This window comes from Festucalex cinctus, chromosome 18 (assembly GCF_051991245.1).
Source record: "Festucalex cinctus isolate MCC-2025b chromosome 18, RoL_Fcin_1.0, whole genome shotgun sequence".
NCBI classification, from domain to species: domain Eukaryota; kingdom Metazoa; phylum Chordata; class Actinopteri; order Syngnathiformes; family Syngnathidae; genus Festucalex; species Festucalex cinctus.
The window spans coordinates 8,262,324-8,285,712 of NC_135428.1; the positions used below are offsets into that span (position 1 = coordinate 8,262,324).

The 23,389-nt window shown below is 36.6% G+C and overlaps 1 protein-coding gene across 2 annotated transcripts; it reads right to left on the bottom strand.

Annotated features, from left to right (window-relative positions):
• Positions 1-14,636: 14,636 nt before the first annotated feature.
• bco2a (beta-carotene oxygenase 2a) lies at positions 14,637-22,556 on the bottom strand. Of its 2 annotated transcripts, none has more exons than XM_077505499.1 (12): positions 22,370-22,556; positions 20,374-20,563; positions 19,352-19,563; positions 18,387-18,502; positions 17,979-18,081; positions 17,781-17,909; positions 17,559-17,719; positions 17,320-17,487; positions 16,953-17,090; positions 15,395-15,577; positions 15,211-15,321; positions 14,637-15,096 (listed from the first exon to the last, which is right to left on the bottom strand). In XM_077505499.1, the coding sequence occupies exons 1-12, from the start codon at positions 22,500-22,502 to the stop codon at positions 14,980-14,982; spliced, it is 1,761 nt and encodes a 586-aa protein (XP_077361625.1). In that variant the 5' UTR covers positions 22,503-22,556; the 3' UTR covers positions 14,637-14,979. The 2 variants fall into 2 exon arrangements, with proteins under 2 accessions (XP_077361625.1, XP_077361624.1); XM_077505498.1 differs by having other exon boundaries at positions 20,374-20,566; positions 22,370-22,555.
• Between the last annotated feature and the right edge of the window lie 833 nt (positions 22,557-23,389).

Genomic DNA, 23,389 nt, shown 5'->3' on the forward strand with positions numbered 1-23,389 from the left:
CATTTCACTCTCCCAGTTTTGTCCTCCTCATCTTACATACACCGCCAGCCTGTCTCTGTCACACACGCACACACGCACGACTTTTGTTTGGAGTCAGACAGCATTGAGAGGAGATCCTGTGGCCTTTCTGAGAAGAATGTTAATATGGCCGCGCTGGTCTCTCTGGGGACGGAGCGAATGGACTCTGGCTACTAATGCACTGTCACACTAACCCAGCATGTGCACGCACGCACGCACGCACAATTTAGCAGTAGCAGCAGAAAGCAGACTGCCAACTAACTATCTGCGCACTACACTTAAAAAAAGGGTGTCAGGCGATTACATTTTTTTTTAACCATAATTAATTGCATGACTTCAATAGTTAAATCACAATTAATATCAAATTTTATATCTGTTCTAAATGTACAATAAAATATTTTATTCTAGGTTTGCATACCCTTGTTCACATAAAAGGCGTGGAAAATGTTAAACTAATTGAAATATGGCTGCATCTTTTAGTTATTGGTACAGTAATTTCATAATAATTCATAAAATTAAGTTAAAATGAAAAAGAAAAACGAGTGATGAACGATTAGATGGCATAATTGCATTTGTAAGACGTTGCTGACCGCTCTGCATTTTTATTTTCATATTAAGAGCTATCTAAAATTTAACATGAAGTAGCGTGTAAAATTCTGCACATTTTAAAAATGGTAAAATCCAACTTGACCCCCGTCTCCACAAATATATGTATTATTATATTCAATTTATTTCTGCTAAAATTTTGACATGGATTTGTCTGCTACATTGCAACTGGAATTGCTCCAGTACTGGCTTTCCAAGTAAGGGGCGGTTGTTAATTGCACGTTAAAAAGAAAATTAGTGGCGTTAAAGAAACTTTAAAAGAACTCAATTAATGCACACATTTCGACCCATAAATAAATAAATAAATACAGTTTGTCATATTAGTTAAAAAGGTCATTATGACTAGACAGTAATATGTGACTTGTGGGGGGAAAAAAAAAATCAGCTAAATCTGGCTCTATTCGAGGTGAAAAAAAAAAACACCGGACAAACAACAATCAGAGACATCCATGATTTACGAGTTACCAATTATTTGTCCTTCACCCGGTGGGTATACTCATCCAGTCCAAAGCTCCTGTAGTTACACAATTTAGACACCCCCCTCTTTCTTAATTAAATTGCACGTCCTGTTTGACATAACGCCACCATTGGAAATGACGTCAGGACTTGATTTAACTTTATTTTAGCTTATGAAATAACTCATCAAATATGTCTTCAAAAGTTCAAGTTCATCTTGTGAAGCACCTTACCTCCCTAGAATCGAAATATAGTTTATTCTAAACCACAATACAGACCTGAAGGCAAAGGAATTGTCCATAAATGGACAAATAGCCAAATCGCAAACCATTAGCGCATTCCTTTCCCGAACTGAAAACAAAATTGAAGACAGTAAGACCCACAAACAAGCAGCAGATGTCTGCCGTGAAATCAAAGTAGAGCAGTGGTGTCCAAACTTTGGCTCGGGGGTAATTTGTGGCCCACTATCCATTTTTCAGCGGCTCATGGCATTGTTTAAAATTGACATTTGAAACATCTGGCAAGGCTAGTTTAAAAAAAAATGGTCAGAGAAGGGACGATGTAAAAAAAAATAGTTGCTACTACTTCTAATAAATTGTTTTTATATACTGTAGACTTGTACAGCATTTCCAAGGACGAAATTTTCAATTTTTTGATCTCATTGAGTATCAGTCAGTGTATGCAAAGGCTTTTTGTTAAATTTCATCAATTGTTCAACTACTTAAAAAAAAAACTGTGGTCCTATCTCGGGTGTTATATTTCCCATCCTTTGTGTTGGTTTATAAAGGCAACATGATAAAAAGCCTGTCATTGTCCAAGTACATCTGAATCAAACTGTATGCATCCCTTTTTATTGACTAAAGCTGCCTAGCAAAGTCTCGAGCTCTTTCCGCTGAAGCCTAACCATGACAAATATGTTCCGACAATCTTCGCTGGCATTCAACCTCTTCTTTTATACTATTTGGAAGAATGTATTGTGCCAGGCCTCTTAATCATGAAATTTAAATGTCAGTCTGTCCAATAGCCACACGTTTATACAACCAACCAGTCTGCCTTTGCAAAACATTTGGGAAAGAATTGTCAGCGATCACCGAATTGAGGGTGTGATACTATAGCGGGATGCCTCAATTGAAAAAAAAGTGGAAACTGTCAGGGAAATGTGTTCCGTTGAATTGCTGTAAAGTGGAAGTGTTTAAGGAATCCTGGTGGCAGACCACATAGATGATAAAGTTGGATCTTTAATTATTCATTTTACTAAGTCATTTTTAATTGTAACAGTTGGGGAAGAGCATTTTCTGTTGCGAAAACATTTTTTTGGAAGATTTTTGAGTGTTTATTGTAATAAAGACACAAATTATTACTTTTTTTAAATAGTATAACTTGAATGTATGTTCAACCTTGCTTGACCCTCTTGACATGTATACAGCGGGTATAAAAGTCTACACACCCCTATTCAAATGTCAGTGTTTTGTGATATAAAAAAAAAATAAGACCAAGATAAATTCAAAACTTTTTCCACCGTTATTGTGACCTGGAGAAACTCAATTTAATATGCTCCAATGAAATGCATAATACAGTATTAAAAAAAAGGAAGCACATTTCTAAGCTCTGATACAGTACGTGTCTTTCACCATTGCAAAGTCTCTTTCATACTCTTTCACGCTGTCTCATTCCGCATTCCTGCTGTAAAGAGAGAAAATCCACCACAATGACCCCCCTCTCCCTTTGCACCCCCCGTCAACCTAAGTCCTTTCTTAATAAAGGTAAAGTATGATAATGGCCTCCAGGTTGCCATAGAAATGAGACGGGGCCCCTGGATGTGATTGTGGACCTGAAGGAAAACCCATTTCCCCGCTGCCCCCGTGGGCTCGTTGCCCGCATCTTTTCGCCCTTTTCCCCTTACTAAGCAGTTATTCCTTCGTCAGGGCTTTGCGTCCACCTTCCCCTGTTTGATGATAGAATGAATTTTAAAAGACTCTGGTAGAATTTCAATCCTCGGTGTTTATTTGCACATGGCAGAAACGCTGAGAGTGCGGTCGGTGGCTGAATCCTCAGAGGTGGTCAGTGGCTGATCTGCTTTGAATGCAGACACAAAGGTAACATTCCGAAAGAAGTGTCTGAGGATGAGGAGGGATTCAACACTTGTTTTCAGTGCAAATCCTCTCAACTTGAATGTGTTTGATGTCATACGGCAAGTAAAAAAAAAAAAAACATTACCGGTAGATTTTTGTGCTTTTGGAAAAATGCATGATCCGAAAGATTATGCCAGCTTCCTGCTTCTCAGTGTAAACTTCGCACATGCTCTTTTGGTATTATTCTAACTAGTGAATACAAAAACATCAGTCCATGTTTTTTATTATCTTTGATATTACATCGCCAGCTAGTTTCTTTTTGCTTTTCTAATAGGGTTGAACCGAATTGTTTCCATAGATGCACGTCTGCCTCACAGTTGGGTTCAAATCTCTTCCTGTGTGTGGTTTAGCATGTTCTCTTATGATTTTTCTGATGTATATTCCAGATTGGAAACTAATCACCAAGGGGGGTTTGATGGTTGATGATGTATTGGGGCACCTTGCCATTAGACCAGGAGTCTGCAACGTGCGGCTCTAGAGCCACATGTTGGGGGAAAAAAAGAAAAAAAAGAAAGTAGTAGAAATTAATATTTTTTACAGATTTTGTTATTTTATTTTTTAGATAATATATTCTTTAAATTAATTATGTAGATAAAATTAATAATTAAATATTAAAAAATGGTCTGAATCCAAATTTTTATGTTTTTTTTTTTAATTAACATTTTTAGGAGATACAAAAGGTAGATGAAACAGTTTTAAGTTAACTAAAAATGACAAAAGGTGACCATAAAATGAAAAAAAGAGGAAAACCAGAAAATTACCATACAATGTCCATGAAATTGCCAAAAATGCCAGCGAATTGTATAAAAAAAAAGGCAGAAAAGAAAACTTTAAAAAATTAAAAATTAGAAAATTAGAAAAATTACCACAAAATACCTTGGGAATTTCCAAATAAGTCAGAATATTTGTTAAAATATAAAAGGTAGAAAAGAAAATGTGAACTAAAATATCCAGAAACAAAAAAAGAAATCCCGCAAAAATACCGTAAAATGTATACAACATTGCAAAATGTCAGGAGAATGTATTTAAAAAAAAAAAAAAAAGCACAAACGAAAACATTTTAAAAAGCAACCATAAAAGGTCCAAAAAAAAGAAGAAATCCCGAAAATTACCATAAATTGTCCACAAAATTGCCAGAAATTTTACAGAAGTACAGAAAATTATGAAAAATTAAGTATGAAAAAAAACCCCCAAAATAAAACGGAAGAGAAAAGGTAGAAGAAAATGAAAGTCAAAGTATTGGATGCTACATATTCTTGTGTTATGGTGCAGCTCTAATTAACTCTTGGACCCTCAGTACAGTAGACTAACACTAATACACCGTTTCCTTCATCACAATCTTCAAATGTTTTGCGGCCTCAGACAGATTTTTTTGTTATTTATTTGGCCTAAAATGGCTCTTTTGACAGTAAAGGTTGCTGACCCCTGCATGAGACTTACTGGGTGTGAAAGTGTTATAAAATACAGAGTTGGTACTACCTCTGTATCTCTAACATCTCCTTGAAGATTACCAACAGGATTTTGGAAATATTTGTCTACAATATTTGTTGTAATGCAACCCAAATATGATTGATTGGGTTCCACAGCAAACACAACCCAAGCATGTCAATATAGACCTTTCCGGAACAGATTAGTGCCGTTCCAAAATTGTTGCCGCAATGTTGGAAAAACAAAATCGATTGTCCGTCTTTCTACCATAGCATTGCAGCCAGCGGCTCTTTTGGCCAAAGTCCACGTGGCACCAAAAAGCCGTAGCATTCCTGATGTCTGTGGCTAATCTGTGGTGTCAGCTTGTGTTAACGCCGCACTGCCAAATATGAGTGCGGGCGAATATTAAAAAAAAAAAAAAAAAAAAAAAAAAGTCACATCAGCTGCATTCCGCGAGGGCGGGTGTGCGGAGCAAAGGTCACGTAAGGTTGAACGGTTCTTGCGCGCTGAGCCGCTAGTTCAGTAACGGTCCAATGGTCTGGACAGGAGGCGGGGCCACTTCAAAGGGAGAGAGGGCATTTTTTTCCCCCGGTTGAGCCTTATTGAAAGCAGCATAAATGAGCTTTGTGGGGGGGGGGGGGGGGGGGGGGGGGGGGGGGGGGCTCTCCTGCTGTTAGACAATTGAGAGGCACGATGAAGGATGCTGAAAAAGGGCGGAGGGTCATATGTGCAGTTGGTTATCTGCTCCTCAGCTTGCCATACAATTTGTGCATGCCACCATTATTGACCTTGAACCACTGCGAGGTACTCTGACATTTGCAAGGTCTTGCAAGTATAAGGTCAAAGAGCCCAACAATTAATGGCATGGTGTTTTTATGACCAAACATGAGTGGCTAACAGTCACTCTTAACTGTAGTGTTCTCCTTCATCAACTGAATTTTGTTTTTATTTTAGTTTTTTTTAATATTACTCATTCAAACACAATGTTATAAACAAACTTCTATCACCGGCATTTTCCCATTGAGAGTGATAAGTGAACCAACCAGGTCCAGAAAGTAAACTTCCTGCCACAGTTTGGCTTTAGCCCCTTGTGCTAGCTAGCTAGCTGGCTAGCTCTGTGGGTGCTTCTTTACCTGCTAGGGATCTAGCTAGCTAGCACCTGGGGCTAAAGCCAAACTGGACCTGGATTTGCCACCTCTGTCAAAAATATACTTTGAAAATAGTTTGAGTGACCCGAGTTAGGAGTTTTTAGAGGGTTTTTTTTTTTTTTTTGTGTTTGGTGGCAGGTAACTCACTTCATAAGAAGCAACAGTTTGAAATTTTGAATTTGTAAAAGAATCTTAAAGCGGTCTATTGCGATTAACAGCAAAAGGTTACTGACTAAATAAGCCTGAAAAGTCAATTACACGTGTATTTAAAACAAACAATGCTAGCATGCAGTGGGGAAACTCCATAGGCGCAAGGGCTAATTAGCATTCACGTGACACGCGTTGTTCCCCTTTAAACAACGGATATTTGAACACAAATAACGGAAAAACACATGTAAAATGATAATAAAACTGTTCTCAGTCATATGTTTTATCCTCTTCCTCTATGAAGAATGACTAATATTTACAGCCATAGTGAGAAGCTTAGTGAGGAGCTGAATCTCCAGTGCAGTGTGTCTGGATTAAAAACTGTGTAATTCTATTTCATCCATCCATCCAGCTCTGGGCAGTAGGAGGTGGGGTACACATTATTAATTAATTTAATTATTATTATATTAAAAAAAAACAAAAAAAACATGATGGTCTCTCCTGCTATACTGTTTTATTTGAGAATCATATTGAATAAGAAGTACTCCTTGGTCCTTGAGGCCATTTGGGGAACTCTAATATCTGTGATGTTCCCTGCGAGTCCAGTGGGGCGACGGTAGGAATGTGGTGGGGGTCAAGGGTCAGACAGCCACGTGAAGGACACTTCTGTAACGTGGCAACAGGTGCTCAAAGAGACCCTCGCAAATCAAATCGAAATTGTTTTTGCTGGCTTTACTGTATATCAAAATCTTAACGTTTTTCTTTGCATGTGTTTTCTGTAGAGAGCCTAAAAAAAGTCGGGTCACTCATAAATTAGAAGTTCCATTTTTTTGTTAACTTGAAAGGTTGTATTTTCCAGAAGTAACTATTCTATTCAAGAATCAAAGAAAGCTATTAGAAAGTCGTTGATGATATATATACATTCACTTTCATGATTTTACATTAATTCCAAGATTTTACTCAAGTAAATATGTTAGTTTTGAAGAAAAAATAAATAAATAAAAGCAGAGGTAAAAAAAAATTTGATTAATTGCAATTAATTACCAAAAATTGTGCTGTTAACTAGCTAAAAAATAAATAAATATATATATATATATATATATATATATATATATATATATATATATATATATATATATATATATATATATATATATATCGCTGATGACACCACAAATAATATATCTTTGTTCATCTATCTATAACAACCGACAACATATACTGACAAGCAAGAAAGGTACAAATGAATCCTGTTAATCCATAATACTGTAGCTCTGTTTTCAACTCAACAGGCCCATTTTATTCACAAAATACATTTGTGCCTAAATTCAGATGAGATCATCCTTATTTTGGTGCATATATTTTTATGATATTTTTATTTGGTGGTGTACCGCAAGATTCTTCTAATGTAAACTGTGTCTTGGCTCAATAGAACTGGCTTAGAGACCAGCACAGCGTCCATGCCAAGGTACTCCTTCTCCCTCCTGAGAGAGGCCCCACCATTCTAGCACTGTGAGGTCAACAAGTACAGAAGATCACCCACAATGCCTCTGGACAAGGAGGGAGGGGGGAAAAAAAGGACCTTAAATATGCGGCCCTGTTCCTTTAAGATGGTTAGAATGTGCCTGAAAGCAGAAGGAGGAGAGTGAGGAGGGAGCGGGCGGCTGAAATTGTATCATCTCGCCGCGCTAAAACGTCTAAACTGCCGCTCCCCGCCTTCTGCCGCAAAGCTATTAAGTTGCAATTATTCATCATATCAAATTAGGGGTGTCGCTTTGCCCACCGCTCGACTGTGGAGAAAAGGAGCGTTGTTGCTAGGAGGAGGAGAGAAGCCAATCTTCTCTTATTGGCCGCCAGGCAGCGCAACAATGAGAGCAATAGCCATGCGACCCCCCCCCCCCCCAACATGTAGACCTGATTAATATGTCAGACATGTTTTATGGGTTAACCGGAATCCGACTGGGTCACTGCTGGTGTAGTGGTACGTTCGCCTGGCTACAGTGTGGGTTGAGTTCTCACTCCGATTGAGTTGTTTTCTGCCTCGATATTAACAATCCCTGACTGGTGGTATAGAAAACGGACCGATGATATAAGTGAAAACAGACTGTGCAAATAGGAAATGAGATTCTTCACATGCGCGGCATTATCACAAGAGAACGTGGTGCACAATGAAAAACGTGTGTTTTCCTCGCCGCTCAATTTATTGAACAGTAGTATATTGGAAACACACTGCGCACTGGACGAGAAGCAGATTTAGTTCTTTTTTTTCTTTTTTCTTTTTTAAGTGAGATGTTGACATTTCATGTCGATAGAATTTTTCAGTTAACTGCGAAACAGTAAATGAATGTAAGATCTAATTTAAATATTGAAATCCAATTGTTTACATTTTAATATTCTGCAAAGATTCAGAACAGAGTAGCTCACTAATATTACTTGTATTATTTTATACAGTCACAATCTTTGCCTGGTAGCTTGTTGCTAGGCAGAATTCATAAGGCACACTCATAACTTCCTCTTGATTATTTTGGAGGAGGCCTCTTCAACTTGTGGCACTTTCAATTTCACCTTACAGGAACGCAAAATTATTGAATGAACAAAATCTACTTGCAGTTAAACTTGACAGGTGAGACATGGTCCATTTCGCAACAAATTAAAATCTCATTTGAATCCACATCAATATATTTTAAACATTTGTTAAACTTCCACCGTTTATTTCTAATTCATAACAAATTTAGAAAATGTAATGAATTACTTTTACTTTTTGAAACACAATGTGACGTTAAAAAATAAAAACACTTCCAATTTTGCTATTGCATTGTTCTATCATGTATGTATCATAATGTTAAAAAATTATCATGTTAACAGTCACACTTAAGTCATTCTGACTATTATGGTTTTGATGATGTCACTTGCAAATACAGTAGTCTTGGTGGAGTTTTAATTTCATGATTGAGTACTAATGGGCATCCGCCGATACAACTTTTTTTTTTTTTTTTTTCAAGCTGAGTATGAGTACTTAGATTTCACTACTGCATACAGATACTTGCCTTGTCCTATGTTGCACCTTCAAGTGGCCAAAAAAAAACAAAAAAACATTTTCATGAGTTTTGCATTAAGACTGTGGAAAAGTAAGTCCAAATAATTACACCTATTTAATTGCAGTGTATTTTACTTTCTGAGTGTTTCAAATGAGGACGGCAACAAAGTTATTTTCAGTGCTTTAAATGTTATTTAGCTTCCTATATATTTCCGCCCACTAGTGTCTTTCAACAGTGTATCCACTCTACTCCTCTATAAACAAAAAATATTGACATGGCGACAACCTTAATGACTGTTGAATTTGCAATGTTTGCCTGCTGTTGCTTTACTTCCCCTCTTCGTCTTTGGAAGTGCACACCTGTTGTCTGGCCACACACGGCCTCAAAATGAAACTGAGCTGAGGTCATTCAAATCTGTGCTAAATCTTTATTATAATATACGACATTAATTCATGCTCCAGTTTGTAAGAATAAACTGCTTCTTGTTTTAAGGTAACAGAAGTATTGTAGACAAACAATGAAAATTAGCCTCTATTAAATATATTATGGAGATGGGATTAAAAATAAATAAATAAATATATATAGAAAACAATAAAGTACGTAATTTTAATTTCCGTACTCGATAATAAATAGCAAAGTTCCATCCCAGATGAGAATGTTGTCCCATAGCTGAGAGGATCTCTCACACCAGAATACGATAGTAATTGTTTAATGGAGCGTGATATATTATGTTTTCATGGGGCCCAAAAAGTCTCATTGCACCCCTGCTGGGATATTTGTTGAAATTAATCCAATGTGACACCGCTCTAACGAAAGAATTCCACCGGCAGCTTTTAGTTGTTAAGAAGCAATTAACCAGTTCCATGCTTCTCTGGTGTTTTTTTTTCTTTCTTTCTTTCTTTCTTTCTTTCCCCCAAGTGGTGTGGTCGGGTGGGGGCAACAGATTGTCCAGTTATTAAAAAGTCACAGGTTTGAACGATTCCCCCACCCTAGCAACTGCTGCCTTTTTGTTTTGAATGTAACACTAAATGTAAATGAATCCATAAGAAGGACTTCCCAGTTATATTTTGAATGCAATTCCCAATGACTGCATTACAATCCCACACGCAATATGCACTAAATACTTGTTATTCCCACCTGGATTGGAACTTTACTCCCACAATTTCCTCACGCATCCTGTATAGAGGGCAAGTGCGGGTTCACATGCTGCCCTCTAATGGTCATGTGTGGAATTCCCACTCATTTGTTCATGGTGGAGAAAATATTAGTGCAGTACTATCTGCACAATAGTAGTCTTTTGGAATACTGTATATGATTATTGAAATTATTGGCTTAAAAAAAACAAATTCAGACAACAAATAAAAATTCAACACACAAGAAGAGTCCAATGACCTTGATTCAATTTCAATCTTTGCACTGTACCTACATATTGTAATGCTCATGCTAATTAACCATACCAATGTCCTTAGCCTAATAGGATAGTTGCCTGAGTCATAATTGAATGTTTACAGTAAACAAGAAACAACACACGTTTTAGTACATTGGTATTTTTAATGTATCTGGTAACAGTAAGTTATAAATGACTTGCAGTCATGTTATTATGCTAGCTTTAGCTAGCTAGTCATATTTGAATGTTAACAGTAAACAAGAAACAACAATTTATTTTCCCCACACATTTTTACTGTATTTGGTAATAGTAAGTTAAAAATGACTTGCAGTTATGCTATTATGCTCTTTTCTTTTTTTCATCTACAATGCGACCTTAGCTGCTCTTTTCTTTTTACCCATTTGTACATATGTGCCTGGATTTAGAGGGGAAAACACAACACCACCTAAGTTGATGAATGTGACATTTGGCGTAAATAGTATCAAGTACTGCGAAGATGAACTTTGCACTTGTATAAGAGCTTTGTGGCTTTGTGGTCTGTTTTTTTTTTTTAACCATTTCAGCTGTTTCTGCATGTTTAGTCGAGCAAGAGAGTGTTTTTCTTGGATTCATTTGCTTTAAATAAAGCTGAATTGAAGAGTCTGCAGTCCAACAACATTCTTTTGCCTTCTTGTCTCCTTAAAATAATTCAAGCAAAGGTTGCCCGAGGTTAAGCAAAACTTTTTTGAGGGAAGATGAAATTGATGCCTGACTTGATTTAAAAGTCATGATAACTTCCAGTCGATGGTTGTCGATTGACCACCATGTATCACCACCGCTGGACATTGTGTTTGTTTTCTCATGCATTTCCAATATGCAGAAATGTTAAAATTGGTTTTATTAGTTTTGGCACAGAGAGTAGAATGTTTTTTTTTAAGTCAGTATGAACAAAAAGTCAAAAGTTAAATCATTATATTAAAATGTGTTTTGTGCTCATTCAGAAGTTATGTGACCCATTTTGGATTAATATAATTATTATTGAGGAACGATGTGTAATGGATTCATTCAGGGCATGTTGACGGGCACATTGGCTCTTCCCAACTTCAAACGTTGTGGCATTCAAAACCAGCAGGAATGTCCGGATATTGGAAAAGAAAACAACATAGAAAATATTGCTTAACCAGCTTTGACGCCTCTCGTGTTGGGCGTTTGGAGAGTTGGACAAACTTTTGCAACACTAAAATAATCAGTGTTTATTTCAAAACACAGTATTGACATAATGATGGGTCTCAGAATAGTCATTTGTATTTTTAATTTATATTCATCCTTTTTTTAAACAGTTTACCTGAGAGGGGGAGAGAAGCACGGAAAGGATGACGCCATCGTCCTCCTCCACGAATACTGGCTCTGATGGAAAGAGGCCCTTCTGGTACCACACCTGCAATTAATAGTCAATAGACACTTGAGTGAGTACAAATGATCTTGTCTGTCAATTCCAGTTGTTTAAACTGATTGTGTTCCTGTTGGCAATGTTGCATTGCATCATGGGAAAGGCTACACACCTTAAGCGACTTATCGTTGAGGTCCATCTTGAGAAGCGAGTCTCCAAAAATGTTTCTGAAGCCACACCCGTAGAAATACCGATATGGTCTCGCGATGCATCGCTCGTAGTTGATGTGCGGGAACTCCAGGCCGCCGTACTGGTGGAGGTCATCGCCATGTAGATCCTCGTGCTGGCAGAACAGCTGATGTGACATAGACGATGTGGCATGACAATTTCTTGTGACTGGCTCCAAGTAATGTTAATAACTCTTTCGTGCACACATTATGATAACCTACATCAGGATTTTTTTTTTCACTCTTTAGGCATGAAAAAAAATCATCAATCAGCTTCATTTTATTTTTTTTAAACATACATTTGTCAAGGCGTGCATCTGAGCAACTGATGAAATATGCTCGGAAGAAAAGAATAAATCACCAAAAAAATAATGTAAACAGTATTAAAATGTATGAACTTCCGTCGGTCATCTTGTCGTTTTTTTTTGTTTTGTTTCGTTTTGTTTTTGCATTTACCAACGTTGACCACTGGATGGCAGTGTATGTCAAGACTACCCTAGTGTCCACTGGCCAACTGTGGCAAAAAGATTGATTTATATAGAAGAAAACAATGTTTTAATAGGTGTACAACAACAACAACTGCAAAATTGTATTGTTCAATAGACGGTGTGTCTCAACAATTTTTGTTTCTGGCATTTCAATAATGTTTACATAAAAAGAAAAGCTCCTTTCTGCTGGTCATTTCTCTTTTCGCTACAGCACCAAAATAGCCACTTTATAATACTTACGGACAGTCGTGCCTTAACGATAATGGCAATATCACAATATTAAAAGTGCCATAATATCGTCATCGTCATGTCACAATATTAAAAGCAAATAACAAACTATGCTCATGTTGTTGTACACTTAGATGGAAACAATGCCCCTTGTGTACTTTTACTTGTGTTTACGAGAGCAAATGTGCCCATAACGGCGATCTGACCTCATCTAGTGCTTCTCCCGACTTGCGGAAATTCTGAAGGTATTAGACGTCGAAGACTAGCAAGAGGCCTTACATTGGAGTCCATAGAAGTTGCCCATATTGAAACAGGCGCCATCAGCGTCGTAGTGAGGGTGCACGGTGGTTCCATTAACCGCAACATATGTGTTCCAGTCAACCTACAAAGCATAGAACACGAGAACCGACATGTAAACAGTCAACTTCAGCTCCACCAAGATATAGCAGAGTGATTTTGTGCTATTTTGGAGAACATATTTACAAGTAACAACAGCGTAAAGGAAGCTTCAATAAAAACACTTTTGTCCCATTTAGTCATGACTGCAGAGATGAATTTTTATCTGGTTGTGTCATTGAATATCAGCCCATCACAAAACCTGAATGCAATAAAGGTTTTGGCCAGCAGGGGGAGTGAGTGGACATGAACTGTTGTTTCCCACCGTCAAGTTGTTGTTTTTTTTCCCCCCCAACCCTTTACTTATTGAGGTATTTTTTTCCCCCCTAATCCCCGCTAAACATTTGAGGCTCTGTCTAAGTTTTCATTGAATTATTCTATCACGAAGAGAACTCAAGCTAGCACTCAAGGTAGAATAGCCTAATTTATCTTTAGTGGATCTGTATGACTTTTTAGCAGCCGTTGATCTTGATGACCAAAGTGCACATAGAACCCCAGAATAAAAAGATTGTACTGACATTATCTACAGAATCGTCTTACCTGAAACAGGTGACATATTTGCAGTGTTGGATGAATCCGAGTGTGCTTATCGCCCGAGCTGCGTCAAACTCAAAGTGATGATCGAGTAGGCCTACTGCTACTGTAAGTACGCTCCGATCATTTTAAATAACATCTGCATTACGTAATCCATTGGTAACAGCATACAAGTAATTGCTTTCATTCTTGGTCTAGTGACAATCAAACTCGTTTAGCCACATTGCGTGCCCTTCATTTTTTTTAGTTTGCTGTAGAGTCAAAGCAAGTACAAATAATGCAAATTAGAATATTTTTTTTTAAATATGTATAACAGCAAACTCCATACAGAATATAGTGTTTTTAAAATAAAACCTATGGTAGCTAAATTTATCATTTCATATGTAGCCATGGACCCAAAAGTGAGTCACTGGTGACTGGTGAGTCTTTGTCACCTTTTATTTCTTGTCCATTTCCTCTCTTTTTAATAATAAGCTATACATTATCTATAGTGTCTCGGCGAGCTGCTGCTTCCTTGGCAATTGTGACATGATGTTTGTTCAATAAAAACAAAATAATAATAATAAAATAGATATTATAGTAGATAGTACATGTGGGGCTTACAACGTTCTGGGTCGCAAATTTTGCATTGAGCTGCTGGTACATTATATGAGCAAGGGAAATGTTTATTCTAACTTGTTTGCTATTTCAGATACTTATCACGATAATCTGTCCTAAAAGTAGTTAATTAAAATTTATGTACTAATTGTTTTTATTGATTAATTTATTTATTTTTCACAATTTTTTTTTTATTGTAAATAATTAATTAAAATAACTATTAAAATTAAGTAAATTTGATTTAATAATCAGGTATATAATTAGAAGTTAATTAATTATAAATTAAGGTATTGTTTTAAAATCACAATAGAGTATTTTAAATAAATATGTATTGGTAAAATAAAAAGTTGTTAAATTATTGGTTAATTTTATTTTAATTAACTAATTCCTCTGCATATAATTTGTCTGTGCATATAAATAAAGACATTCATACAGTATTAAAAGGTATCAGAATTTTATATAAAAAAACACAAAGTAGAAAAAAAAAAAGATAGTGATTAAACACATATTTGTGGAAGGAGGGCTTTTCTTGGGTTATGTGTTAAGTGCTCATACAAAAGCTGTGTAAAAAAAAAAAATACTGAAAAATGATAAGAATTGTAAAAATATAAGATTTGCATCCGGTTGGCAACACAGCAGTGTAGCTTTTTAAGGCATTATGCTACAAATCAGTCTGGTACCATCATATAAAAATGATCAGTCATCATAATTACTTAGTGGTTTTGGTTTAATATGATGATAAGTATCATTACTGAGGAAGATACACTGTAACATATTCATTCAAGCGGATGCGCTGAAGACACCGTGGAAGCCGTACGGCATGTTGACAGGCACATTGGCTCTTCCCAACTCCTCAAACGTCTTGGCATTCAAAACCAAGAGGAATGTGCCTTTATCCTGATATAGGAGAAATAAACAACAACAAAAATGACACCATTCCAGTGCGCTACTGTATAATTTTCTTTCATTCCATTCATTTGGAAATGTTTCATTTCATTATTATCATCTTACCTGCGAAGGAGAAAGAATCACAGAGAGGATGACGCCGTCGTCCTCCTCCACGCCGTCCGGTGAGGGCACAAACACCGGCTCCGATGGGAAGAGACCCTTCTGGTACCACACCTGAGCTCACATGCGGATGGATGAGAAAAAGCAGAGGAACATGGCAAAATGGTGAACAGGAAAGGATTCCCACCTTAAGCGTCTTGTCGTTGAGGTCCATCTTGAGAAGCGAGTCAGCGAACAGATGTTTGAAGCCGCAGCCGTAGAAATACCGATAAGGCCTCGTGTTGTATCGCTCGTAGTGGATGTGCGGGAACTCCAGGCCGCCGTACTGGTAGAGGTCATCGCCATGGAGATCCTCGTGCTGGCAGAACACCTGGTGACAAAGGGCGGATCAGCTTGTCATTGTTGTGTGGTCAGCACAGATTCAGTGTGAGTTTCGATGGTGTCAGCGAAGCTTTAGGACTGAACTGGAAAAAAAAATATGAAGTTTTTTGTTTTTTCTTGATCTAATAGCTTCAGAGGGAAATGTATATTTTAATGAACTTCCGAGAGAGAAGTCAAATTTCTTGTGGCTCTTTAGAATTTTTTTTTTTTTCATCATATTTAAGTTTTTATATAAAATATTATTTGAATGAATTAACAATTTAGATTGGAAATTAATAATTAAATATTCAAAAATTCCAAACTTGTAAGTTGTCAGAAAAAGACAGATGAAAGGCAGATGAAAACATTTTTTAAAAATACCAAAAAAAAAATCTAAAAAGTGACCATAAAATGTCCAAAAAAGAAGAAAAACAGAAAATTACCATATATTTTTCACAAAATTGCAAAAAAAAAAAAAGTCTGGAAATGTATTTTTAAAGACAGAAAAGAAACGTTCAAAAAGTAACCATAAAATATCCAAAAACAAAAGGCAGGAAAAATTACCATATAATGTACACAAAATTACCAAAGTCAGAAAACGTTTTTAAAAAAGGCATAAAACGGCTTTAAAAAAAAACTCTAAATGTCCAAAAAGAAAATAAAACATCCCAAGAATGACCACAAAATATAAAATAGAACATTTTAAACAAAAACGCCATATAATAACCATAAAATGTCCACAAACGAAAGGCAGAAAATTACCATATAATGTACACAAATTACTAGTCCGAAAACATGCATAAAAATTGTTTAAAAATTAACTATAAATGTCTAAAAAGAAATGAAGAAATCCCCCAAATGACCACAAAATATAAAATAGAAAATATTAAACAAAAAAAAGTAAAAAAAAAATTAAAAAAAAAGAAGGAAAAAAAAGCCATATAATAGCCATAAAATATCCAAAAAAGGAAGGAGAGGCAGAAAATTACCATATCATGTCCATCAAATTGCCAAAAATGTAAGAAACTTGACAGAAAGGCAGAAAAGTCTAAAAGTGATTGGAAAAAAAGTCTGATGAATACAAAAAAATACAACATTAAAAAAATAAAATAAAATAAAAATCCAGAAACAATCTAAAACTAGAAGACTTAAAGGTAGAAGAAAATGAATCTCTTCGTATTGGATGCTGCATATTTTCTGTGACAGTGCAGCACTAATAAGCTCTTGGGTCTTGTGTTAGACTAACACTAGTACACTCTTTCGTTCGTCACAATGTTCAAAGGTTTTGTGGCTCCAGACAGAATCTTTTGTCATTTATTTGACCTAAAATGGCTCTTTTGACAGTAAAGGTTGCTGGCCCCATGCTTAAATGTATCCCAACTTACCCTCGTGTTACTCTTTTTGACACACGTGGCTGTACTGGAAGGACGAGTGTTGAGGTTTCGATCAGTCGGCGTGTCATCGGTCACGTGAAGGGGTAAAACAAAGCGGCGAGGAAAAACGCTACTCATGCTCTTGTACACCTGGATGGAAACGACGTGTGAAAGTGTTTCAAATTAAATCAAAATGACATCTTTATGTTTCACAGTGGTTAAGTCATTTTGACACATCATCGTCTCAAATCAGATGAAGAATTTTTGAATAGCGTCCCGGCCTGGAAAACTATTCACTGTAATTTTCTATCCTGAAATGTGCAAAGCATTAACATGAAGGACAACAAAGGAGCAAATGTTTCCGTAACGCCGATCCGACCTCATCGAGTGCTTCTCCCGACTTGCGTAAATTCTGAAGGGAGTAGATATCCAGGGCTTGGCCGTTGTCTGAGCAGCACAAGTCCAACATCAAGAAGCCGTCCTCTTCAAAGGCGTTGATCTGATGGAAGTTGGAGAAAGCTTTGGCGTAGTACTTCACTGGGCTGGCCTGAGGAAAGGCGAACGTTAGACTTCAATCCAATCCAATCCAATCTCTCAAGCTTGTTTGTGACCTCTGACCTCGCCTGTATGTTTGTTGATAAGATGCAGGACGGTTTCCAGCTTAGGGTCCCAGTAAACGGCATCGCGGAACGACTTGCCCCTCATCTTACATGTGACGATCTTCAACAGGTCGATTTTAATCGGCTGCTCAATGAACACCACGTAGTTCTCCGACATGGCTGGATGGAAGAAGGGCGTTCAGATGAAAACGCCAACGCCACCGGCAATGCGCTGACTTACCAAAGCTGTGGTAGTAGGAGGGGTGAGACTTGTTAGCAGGTGCGATGGAACAGAGGATTTTGGCGCCTTGCAGCGTGTCGTCGGCGTTCAACTTCTCAGGAGGGACGCGAATGATGTTGTAGGCGGATCCTGGAAAATTCCGGAAATACTTTTGGGTTTGGCAGATTCATTCGTTTTGGTAACTAAATCCAAACGTACCTTTGCCTCCGTAGGAGTTGCCCATATTGAAGCAGGTGCCATCAGGGTCATAATGAGGGTGGGCGGTGGCTCCATTAACAGCAACAAATGTGGTCCAGTCTACCTACAAAGCATCGCAGCTTTCATGATCCACAGTTACCTGTTAACTTTATTTATTTATAAATCTTACGCCTGTTCAGATCACATCTAACACTGGCACAAGGTAGGCAGCTGGTCTAACTTGTCATATATTATTCATAAATATAAGAACAAGACATATGTCCGCCATGTTGTGACTGTAGTGCGCTGGATCTAAAGGTAATGAAAGGAGCCAATTTGATTGAAGTGAACTGTGACCGCCAGGTCATGCATGCCTACCATGTACTGACTGATATACTTTTAATGGGTCTTACTTAATAGGCAGAGTACCTGTTCAAGCGTTTCAAGGTTCTCCGGGTTCACCTTGTGCATCAAGTTGGTTTCCGTGCTGACGTAGTAGTCTCCCTTGTATTTTAGAAAGTTGATATTTCCATTGTCTGTGGGCTCTGGAATAACAAATATTCAGTGTAAGCACGTTTCTTTTTGTGGACATTCTGAAGGTCGTTACTCTGAGAAAATTGCTATCTATCTATCTATCTATCTATCTATCTATCTATCTATCTATCTGTCTATCTGTCTATCTGTCTATCTGTCTGTCTATCTGTCTGTCTATCTGTCTGTCTGTCTGTCTGTCTGTCTGTCTGTCTGTCTGTCCGTCCGTATCTAATCTATCCTAATATAATCTAATCTATATTAGATTAAATAAATGTAATAATAATTAATATACTTGTGGAGACTGGGGTTAAGTTGTATTTTACAATTTTAAAAATGTTCAGAATTTCACAAGTTATGTTAAAGATTAGATAGCTCTTAATATAAAAAAGAAAAATACACTGAGCTGTCATCGTCTTACAAATGCAATTATGCCATCTAGTGACAGAAAAATGACCAACATAAATCAATATCACACTTGGTTTTTACAATACATCTTTTTATTTTTAACTCACTTTTATGGTATATTGTGAAATTACTGTATCAATGACTAAAAGATGCAGCCATAATTCATTTTTTTCCCATTTTTATGTTTGTTTTGTTGTGTTTCTGTAAAGCGCTTTGTGACAGCTAAGGCTGTTTGAAAGTGCTATATAAATAAAGATGACTTAACTTGACAACTTATTGTACATTTTATTGTACATTTAGAATAGATACATTTGTTCATGGGTCATGAGTTAACTATTGGATGTCATGCAATTAATCATAATTAACAATTGTAATCGCCTGACACGCCTAATATAGATAAAACTTATATAAATAATAAATAATTACTAAAATTGCTACAACATGCTAATACTCACTTATCATCTCAAAGCGAGAGAAGAAACGCTGGAAGATGTTTTTACAAGGGTCCGGCATTGTGACGGTACCGAATTCCGACACCATGATACGGTCCCGCTCGCTATTCTTCTTGTAGGCGTCGCTGCGCAGGAAGCGGCTCATGTACGTCACCTGGCCCTTTTCTATCTTGAACTTGTGCAGCATGGCCATCCCGTCAAACCAGTGGTTGTAGCTGTCGTGGAGAAAAACATGATTGCGGGCCTTTGAACTGATAAATACTTTGAAAGGCTGAAAAACGTGGAAAGTGCCTCCGAGCATGGATGGCTGAACTTGACGCTGACTTTAAACAGCCAGCTCAGAGGCCGACTAAACATTATGTAATGTTTAATGTTTGTGTTAGTTCCGTATTATTATTTACTTTCATGTTGACTTTTGTGGAATTATTTACCTGCGATTTGCTGCACTTTGACCTGCAGTGTAAAAAGTCTTGCCTAAAACGCACAGATCTTTTTAACTCTTTGACTCCCAGCTATTTTCACAGAAACAATCCTGTTCGCTCCCGGCTGTTTTACTGGATTTTGACTGATTTTGCAAGGCCCACAGAATATTGTGTTCTATTGCTATAAAAGCATGGAACCTATCTAAAGAAAGATTAAAGTCTCGTCTTTCGTCAGGAAAAAAAAAGTGTTTCTATCTGGTTCCGTTTTGCAGAAATTAGCATTAGAAGAGAGCTACGTTTCATCAGTTTTTACAAATCTATTCAAAATTGTAAGTAATTTAGCTTTTTTTCTACATGGCCCTGGTTGATCTCCTTTGCTCTGATGCCACCTGCTGGCCGTTTGTGTAATAACTACCATTTCTGCAACCGTTCTTTGTAGTTGAGAGGCTGCATCAAAGCCTTCTGTATGCTCTCTAGCATAAAAAACAAAACAAAAAAACGTATAAATACGTCTTTGGGACACTTAAAACATTTTATTTATTTTTTTAAACATATTTACACGTCATTGGGAGCAAATGAGTTAAGGTGACTGCTTGAACTCACTGAGTGTCTCCAAACTCAAACTTTGCCGGGCCGTTTCGGAGCAGGCTGCCATTGATCCAATGGGGAATGGTCCCTTGTACCTCAGCAGAGATTGGATCAGGGGTCTCATCGACAGAGCGGACCAGAGGAGCGATGCTCTCCAAACCCTTCAATCCTGTGGCGGTACCTCCTTTCGCCTCATTGTTGGCATCTTCTGCACAAAACACGCAAATGGCTCGTTGGTAACATTATAGACTTATGCAGTATGAAATAAGCAAAAACTGACACGTCCATATCTGATAACCAGGAAATGCTCTTTTTTAGTCATGTCGAGTCATGAATTAATGGAACCGGTTTTCGTGGTAGTAAACATTCATGCATTGAATAATGGATTGCATAAGAGCAACTGTAGAAAAATATCTGGATTGTTTCATAATAAGAATTGATTTAATATTTTGGTAGTGTGGTGTTGGTCGCTTCCTCACATCAGGCATACACGTGTGCTGCCTGGCTTTGCCGCATTAAGACAACTCCCAAAGCAGAGAGATTTTGGAAAAGAAGACATCTGATGTCAATTCATCTCAAGACTCTTCGCATGCAAGTGGTTATTCAAATCTGTAAACGTTTGCGCAACAATAGTGTAAAATTTGAGTTCAATATGACTTGCACTTCAAAACAGTGGAATATAAAGCTCCTTTATACAGACAACATGCACTCTAAAAACAGTTGGCTCAAAAAATAACTCAATATAGGTAAAATTAAAAAAAGGAAAACACCCAAAATGGGTGAAATTAATAACACACTGGGAAAATTTAAAAAAAAAAAATAGCAAAACCGCCAAATTTTGTTGTTTTTGTACAAAACAACTCAAAATAATTGGCTGTTTAATGACAACCCTCTTTCATTATTTATTTATTTATTTGGTATTAATTTTGACCCATTTTAGGCGGTTAAATAAATAACCCATAAAGTTGGTTTGGTCCCTTTTTAACCCGTTTTTTTTTTTTTTATTAACTAATTTTGACCCATTTTATGCGGTTAAATAAATAACCCATAAAGTTGGTTTGGTCCCTTTTTAACCCTTTTTTTTTTTTTTTTTTTTTTTTATTAATTTTGACCCATTTTATGCGGTTAAATAAATAACCCATAAAGTTTTTTATTTTATTTTTATTTTTTTACTTTATTATTATTATTATTATTATTTTAATTAATTAATTTTGACCCATTTTATGCGGTTAAATAGATAACCCATAAAGTTGGTTTGGTCCCTTTTTCACCCATTGTTTTTTTTTATTTTTTATTTTTTTTTATTAATTTTGACCCATTTTAGGCAGTTAAATAAATAACCCATACAGTTGGTTCGGTCCCCTTTTAACCCATTTTGGGTTGTTTTTTACCCCAGTGTTTTTCCAGTGTATAGTTACCAAACTAGGGAAAATAGATGCAAATCATTCCCATATAGTTAATAAAACGAAATAAAATTTGTGTTACTCGTGCTCTAAAGTGGGACAATAAGAAAATATTGTCCATACAAGACACAAGATAGTTTATACAGTGTCCCAAGTCTGTTTACAATTTGCTCACTACTTTTAAACGACTAAAAAAAAAGAAGGGGAAAGAAATTCAATTATAATGCTCACTTTGTAATAGTTTCCACAGATTTGCCTGTTTATTTACTTTCACGACAAATGTGTTCAAACTGTCCTCCCTGTACACGTTGACACTGGGACAAAAATATTTAAGGAGTAAAATTAAAAGTTAAGAATAGTAACGAGAAGAAACAGAACCATCCTCGTTAAATATGTTTTCTTTGCATTACTTTTGAAGCGCATTCTAGGAAAGGAGAATCATGTAAAGCAAAGTGCGTCACTGCGTCTGAAACATGATCCAGTTATGCGGCCAGTGATGGGAAAGTACAGCAAGTCATCATTACAGTCACGCCATTATTCAACCCTGGAATTAAGTAGCACCTGCACGAGGTTGCGATGAGATTATCCCCATAACAGAAGCGTCTTACCTGCATTATTAACTGGGGCCATGTCCGCACTGGTAGAGGAGTTCAAAAAAAAAAAAAAAAAAAAACAGTCAAAAAGGCGACCAGACGCGACTAGTGCAGCAAGTGAGCACGCTGCGGCGCTGTTACATAACATGAGCGCTTACGTAATCCATTGAGGCACCGCATGGTCACCCAGCGACTAAATAAGGTACCACGAGCAGATGCTTAAAATCCTGGTCGGCTGACTTCGACTCGTTTAGTCACGTGGCGTCCCCTCAATGCGATGTTTGGGATGATTAGTTTAAAAATGTATTTTGAAACAGTTGCTTAATTTTCATTCTTTTTTTTTTAAAATGTAGTCTGTAATGTAATCCAAAAAGTATCATCATATTAAAGTAATGTAAATGAATCTCTTTCAACAATTACTTTTAGGTACCAGCACTAGGCTACGACATATGCATATGCTAATGAATGTCAAAATAACCTAACATGTACCTGTAAAAAAAAAAAAAAAAAAATCTTGACTTTTTTTTTTTTTTTTTTTTTTTTTTTTTAATCAGACATGCAAGTAAACTTATTGTGGGGTTTTTCCCCCCCTTCTGGTTCCATTTTTTTTCTGTAGCACATGAAGTTGTAATAATAATAATAATAATAATAATAAGAATAATCCATCCATTTTCTTGACCGCTTATTCCTCACAAGGGTCGCGGGGGGTGCTGGCGCCTATCTCAGCCGGCTCTGGGCAGTAGGCGGGGAACACCCTGGACTGGTTGCCAGCCAATTAATAATAATAATGATAATAATAATAATAATAATAATAATAATAATAATAAATGATAAATTTAGTCAGATTTATTTATTCAGGGTTAGGTTCAGCAACAGATGGAATTTTTTATTTAATTTTTATTTTAATTTAAATTAACATGATAAAATCGATATTGTGCAAGTGCTTATACTATAGGTCAAACTTAAAAACAAAAAATACAAATATCTAAAAAAAAAAAAGTAGATTTTTTTTAATCAGCATCAAAGCTGATCAGA